Source organism: Olea europaea, chromosome 4 (genome assembly GCF_002742605.1).
Source record: "Olea europaea var. sylvestris chromosome 4, O_europaea_v1, whole genome shotgun sequence".
NCBI classification, from domain to species: Eukaryota; Viridiplantae; Streptophyta; class Magnoliopsida; order Lamiales; family Oleaceae; genus Olea; species Olea europaea.
This window is the reverse complement of record NC_036240.1, coordinates 6241952-6248684: the sequence shown is the minus strand read 5'-3', so window position 1 is coordinate 6248684 and position 6733 is coordinate 6241952. Positions and strand designations below refer to the sequence as shown.

The 6733-nt window shown below is 34.6% G+C and overlaps 1 protein-coding gene across 6 annotated transcripts; it reads right to left on the bottom strand.

The window, feature by feature from the left end:
• Positions 1-937: 937 nt before the first annotated feature.
• LOC111393409 (ethylene-responsive transcription factor-like protein At4g13040) lies at positions 938-6101 on the bottom strand. 6 transcript variants are annotated; one of them, XM_023018932.1, is made up of 7 exons: positions 5786-6101; positions 4326-4384; positions 4038-4117; positions 3033-3117; positions 1850-2024; positions 1298-1419; positions 938-1224 (listed from the first exon to the last, which is right to left on the bottom strand). In XM_023018932.1, exons 2-7 carry the CDS (start codon positions 4366-4368, stop codon positions 1109-1111), a joined length of 621 nt encoding a protein of 206 aa, XP_022874700.1. In that variant the 5' UTR covers positions 4369-4384; positions 5786-6101; the 3' UTR covers positions 938-1108. The 6 variants fall into 6 exon arrangements, with proteins under 6 accessions (XP_022874700.1, XP_022874695.1, XP_022874696.1 ...); XM_023018927.1 differs by lacking the exon at positions 5786-6101 and adding an exon at positions 5435-5779 and having other exon boundaries at positions 3990-4117; XM_023018928.1 differs by lacking the exon at positions 5786-6101 and adding an exon at positions 5435-5779.
• Between the last annotated feature and the right edge of the window lie 632 nt (positions 6102-6733).

Below are 6733 nucleotides of genomic sequence, written 5' to 3'. Positions count from 1 at the left end.
AAAAAAGTAAAAAACCCAACCAAAAAAAATGGGGTTTCAAAAAAAAGAAAAAAAAAAAAAAAAAAAAAACCTGCAAGTAGAGTAGGAACGAGAATGCGCTCTTTCCAAGGATCAGATGACGATGAAGTTGAAGAAGCAGAAATCAGTAGATCTGGGTTTTTGTCACCTGAAGCCATTACTTGATCCAACTGGTCATAGACGGCGGTAATGACAGTGGCGGAGCCGACGGATTTGTACAAGAATTTGCAATTAGGCTCATGGGCTGTGAACAGACCCAAGATTTATACAGTCCATCGACGAATATTTATTCAGGCCCAATTAATCACTTGTACTGGACTTTCTCTTTTGGTATATATGGATAGAATTCAGACAAATGACACCTAGAGCGAGAATATGCCCCGGTTTGGCCTCCATTCTTGTCAAATTTTAATGGTTGGAATAATATTTTTTGAAAAATGTGTGATTGAAAAAGAATGAAATTTTTTTGATTTACATATAATATTATTTTATGAAAAATTGTGTGATTAAAAATAAGAGAGAGGAGAAGAATGAGAGCCAAACAGGGGCTATAACAATTTTGTAACAATTCTTTGATTTTGTTGACAAAAATTATTTTTTTCTATTACATTTTACTTATATAAAGTAGATCAAGCTCTTAAGAGACAGATTTTACAAGATTTTTTTCTCAACTTTCATTTGTAATACTTTTATTTCGTAAAAAATGAGTCGTTTCTAAAGGCATATAATCTAAAAAGATTATGCCTCATGTTTTAGATAAACTTAAAATTTTTAGTAAATCTTATTAAAAGTTAATAGAATGTATCATTGAAAAATTGTGGATCCATAAAATGTGTGGTTAAAATTGACTCTGATTTGCAATGTCCAACAAACTAAGCATAACACAGGTAAAGCAAATATAATAAGATGATTTTATCAATGCATATGATTTGATTCATTTATTTAACCAAATACATATATATATCTATAAACTCCACATCAGCTGCCTTAATAGGGACTTTTATATACCAAGAATTGAATAGAATTACAAGTCTGAATATAGAAACATGATTTTCAAAAATTGCTCAGCCTGTCGCAAGAAAGGTGAAAATCAAGGGACTAATGGGTTGTCTACTGAGGCCGAGAAACCATTGAGTCCTTGCTCACCACCCCAACCATTAGTCTCGAGTTTTCTTTGATAAACTGGCCCTGTTCTTCTCTGGTTTTCTGTAGATTCAAATATCACAACCATCAAACAGGAAAATATATTGAAATAAAGAAGATTTTATGGAAGGCTTACTTTTGCTAGTTATTGCAGATCGCGTAATAGCTAAAAATTCGTCCCAGTTAAATTTCCCAAGTTGCTGCTTTTCGTTCTCCGATAGTTCAAAGTTGGGCTCCCTTCCACACATGAATGCAGCCCTGCAAATGAACCTCGTTTCCACTCAATTATGATGTAAGAAATCTTTTACAAAGCATGAAAAATTCTCATTACAGTTGCACATACTGGTATTATAGACCTCGTGATAGTTCCCAAAAGTAAAAGTTTTAAGAATGTCGGGCATGCTGTTTCTGTTTCTGTTAGAACTAACAAGATCGTGTGGCAGTATTTTGCATAAATAGAGCCTTGTTTGAACGGATGCTCTTTCCGAGCTGTATTTTGCACAAGAACTTGTGCACCAAGAATTATTGGTTTGACCATGAAAGTCGAACAGTCATTAAAATATACTTGCATACAATAATTACATACAAATAATAGGGACAGATGGATATAAGTTAGGATGCTGGATTTATATACTGCAAGAAAGTAAAAAATGTTTCCATTAGAATCAATAGTATCCTCTAATAATACCTGTCATATAGCTTAGCTGCCTCTTCCTGAGACCCTACAGTTCCCAAATGGATCTGTTTCTTGTCAACTTTGATTGCAGCTTGCCATTTCATATTCTTGAAATAGACACCTCTCATAATACATTGTTCTTGGTTTTCGACGTGCTTTCTTCTGTGCCGCTTTCTGCGTTTAAGCTCTGGAATAGAAGAGGATGGATAAGATCAAAGACCAAAATAAAGAAATAAACATAAACACAATAAAGGCATCTTTACTAGAACTTGCAAATACATATCATACAAGTATTGTAGAAAAAATCTAATGAGTAAATCTACATAAGAAAATACATAAGCATGGACTCGACAACCAGACTGATCATTTGATAAAATCGACATTTATAGTCTGAGTGTAATCTACACCTTAATAACTTCAGCTTTTTCCCCCTACCGAGTCATCAATATAATTAAATTTTTACTCCATTTTTATAAGATGGGAAAGCTATCTTCCCCTTGGAGAGACCCCTACCCCAATCGCCCGCTTTCTTGCGCAAAATAACCATCATTCTGGTCTACAAATGGTAAATGCTATAAAGGAAATTAGGCCATGTGCAAATTATTGACAACACTGCTGCCTCTCCCTTCTATATTCTCTACTTCACACTTCTCTAGTTCGAACTTGAGCAAACCCCGAACTATCACAATCTCAGTCCTGGTCCTCAGCAACCAATAACCACCATCACCACCAGGTAACAAGCTCTCTGACATCATTAAAGCAGCCACTAGTTTACGGGGAAATTTTGTATATTTTGCGGTTCGAAGATCCAAAGTGGGGATTTAAACTTCCTTCTGGACTACTCCACAATAATTTTTGCTAATTACTAAAACCAGAAAAATTTAATGTCAAACACAACAGCACATCTTTCTCCAACACTTACTCATGACTTTGTAACCATTATTTTCCTCTTATCTATGCTTCTTTTAAAAGCATTTTTTGAAATCTGATCAGGCTCTTAATGGATAATAAATGAAACACGTAGTCAAAAGGTACCATCAAAATAAGGAGGTACAGATTGCATAGCAGAACAAGGGTGCATATGCGTTGCGCATGTGGTGTTATTCAAATAACTTTTTGATCCATCATACATTCAATATATCATCATTCAGCAAGACCAGAACAGGTGTATAAGAAAACATGAATAAGAACAGACCTGGGAATTGATGAATATGATGCTCTTTTAGGGGACTGGAAGTTGGAACATTTGATGAACCAGGCCCAATTTCCACGGAAGTTCTCTAGCAGATGGTAAAGACCGAAAAGGAAGTCTAATTTAATAAAGTATGTGTGGAAAACATATAGTGCTTAAAATAAAGCATGAAGACAATAAAGAACTAAAATAGTAAATAATGTACCAGAGAAAAACACTGGGCACGAGCATGCACATATTTACTGGCAGAGAATAGACAATAACTCGTACATGTATCTTCTAATTTCAAGCTCCAAGTAATGTTATAAATTGATTACAAAAATGAAAGGAAGCGAAAATTATGAAAAACAATAGCATATTAGGAAGACTATTGCAGTCTCCAAACTCTATTAAACCATCCTAAACAACCCCACACACACACACACACACACACACAAAACAACATCCCAGTGAAATTGTACATACAGGGAAAGAAAATTAATTCACTAAAATTATATTATCAAGAGAACAATAAATTCAACCATCCTTTTCACTGATTATACTGATTGATTATAAAAACGAAGTATTGATGCGTGAGAGATGAAACAAATAGGAATGCTTGTTTTTTATATGGTATCTTTGAACGGGAAAGGAAATCAGGTCCCTGTCATTCTTTAAATATCCCCGTACAGACTGAGATATTCATAACCCACTGAGCACTTCCAAGATATGGAAGGATCTTTCCATAACAAACGGAAATGATAGCAAAAAATGTTTCAATATAGTTAAGAATAGATCCATTCCTACCACTGAGACTTCAGAACTTAGAAAACCTAAAATCCCAATATTAAATTGGTTACAAAACAATCACCAATGGTTATGAAATGACTTGCTCACATGAGAAACCATATCTGTGACAGTTCAAATTTAAAGATAGATTTTATGCCTATGAAGAAATAATACTTCAGTATCCATGAGTACCTCTTTTAGTGGGTCAATATCATCTAAAACCATGGGGTGAACACTGACCGGTTTTGTGTTATCTACACGATTTTCAGTATGTTGTCCTTGCTCATACTTGGAAATTGGAGCAACTGAAGAATTTAGCCCTGTGTAATAATGCATATGTATCAATATCTTCATTCACGGAGAGAGACTCATAATTGGCCATTAAATACAGAAGAAGAAAAACAGACGACCATTATTAATAACACATAGTGCTCCATGAAGGCCAGTACAAAATAATAGATAGTTAAATGCATACTTACTTTATAAAAGGATTTAACATCGACCATATATTAATTAAACTATTCATACCTGAACAGAGTCCTAAGAGCTTGCGCCTTCGAATGCTCACCATGGCTGTTTCAGTATTCCTAATAGGCAGGCAGAATATTAAGATATCTACGACTTCATACACTCACCCATAAAGGATCTGAAACGATACTTACTTGACTCAAGTAAAGCACCAAAAAGATCGCGTATGATGAAGGGTTACAAGACATGTACATTTTAGCGTGTCATTGAACTTCATTTTTTTGGGCAGGATAAATTTCATAATAGTAATTTTTTGGAGAACATGCGGTTAAAAAGTAGGGAAATATTTTGTGTTTATGTGTAAAATTATTTTATTGGGAGACCATGTGGTTGAAAATGAATTTTTTGATAATGAGGCTCAAACAGAGGCTTAAATAAAAAGCATTTTATGCAACATATTGAGTGTCATATTTGATGGCAGAAGATAGAACCCAAAACAACTTCCAAAGAATGCTGACATTTGAAAACAGAAAATAGCAAGAGAATTAAAAAGCAAAATAATTATAAGTTCCCCGGTAAAATTTCAGCAGATAGCCAAATTAGATTCACATGGTCAATTTTGTTTTTTTATTTTAGTTAAAGAATATCTCTGTGTTCTATCTGAAAGTTCATTACAAAATATAATCATTGTGAAAAGAATAGTAGCAGACATCCAAATAATTGCATTGTCAGAACTGCTAAGTCATCACGACAATTAACAAACTTAAGTCTCGTTCACAATAAGGTTGAGATCAGCTACATGAATGTCTTTACACCACTCAGGGAACACATTTCTTATGAAATTTTGCAATCTCCCACTCAGTTAACAAAGTCTAAGATGGCAATGGCATGTTCCTTAATTACAAATTCTGCACCTTCAAAATCAGACACAAAGTTGTACTGATACAGAAGCCAAAATAGATCAGTCGAACTTCGACAAATCAAGAATTAGCCATCTTTTCCCACTGGCATATTTCATTCAAGTAAAAAAACCTTGAACTCCTACTGGCATTACCCACAAAACCATAAGGTCGTAGAATGACAATCTATAGCTATTTCTAACTATAAAGTTAATCAAAACACACGTTAACATAACCACAAATAGAATTTCAAGAAATCAACACAAATACCCAAATAATTCCTTTTGAAGATTGGCAGTTTCTCTCTTAGAATTCCAAGTCAACCCCACCAACCTACCACCTTTCATGGAGTCAAGAACGTGAAAAGCCAACCAAGAAACTAACAAAATTGAATAACACACACTTGTACAACAAACCACAAAGGAAAATCAAGACAAAACCCACATGTAATACGAAGATTTGTCATCATCAAGCACAAATGCTCAAAGCCCATAAAGCTTTTTGTAAGTTTTACTAGTATACAAGTCAACCTATAGAGACAAAACCCAGTTTACAACATCCGTTTACAAAGAAAGACAACAAAATGTTACAAGAGGCATTATAAAGAGTGGGAGTTGATACCTGAAATAAACAGGACAAATAGAGGGTAAAACCCACTAGTTTGTGGGTTGTGAAACCAAGGAGGAAAAATCAAAGTTAGGCGGCGGGGTGGGTGGACGCGGGGTGGTGGATTACAAAGGGAAGGTGGTGAGAATATGGAGAGAGATAGAGATAGTATTCAATAGTGGTTGGTGTTTAACTCATGCACCTACGACCTTTTATTTTATTTCTACTGTATTATGTCTTATGTATTTGGGAGATGGAGTGGTGGTGTTGGGTGACAACTGACCATGGTTGAAGAGAGAGAAAGACGGATACAGGTTACAGATATAAACAGTGGCGTGGGGGTTTATGAGGAGTCGGGTATCGCTCCTATTTTGTGTTTTTTAGCTAAATTTTTAAAGGACGAAACTGCACTTGGGGGTTGGTGCATTGAAATTGACTAAAATGCCACTAAGAAACTAAAGTCTATATTAAAGTCAATAACTAATTTTAACCACACATTTTTTGGGAATTCAAACAAAAAAATCATATATTTCGTCAATTTTTATTAAAATTTATGAAATTTTTGATTTTAATCTCCACTAAAATGATGCTAAATATACTTAACAATATTTTATTTTAGTTTTTCGAGAATAATGTTATTAGTCATTAATAATGATCATCGTCGATTTAAATATAAGTTAAATAACTAATTCATTATCAATGAAGTGGGATGTATTTAACGTACATTGAACGACAAAATAAGAGGCCCACCTAAATTGAGATAAAATGTCGTGAGCGCGGGTCGAATCGCATGATAGGGTTGAGTGCCCAACCAACGATGGCCGAGTCGAACAATTTAGCTCGACTCAATTCACTTTAACACCCCGTGTGACCAAGTAAAACTAAATATATGCTCATTCTACCAAGTACCGATTCTCTTGCCACAACTTGTACATGATCATATGCACGTGCAGTGCGCGTTTC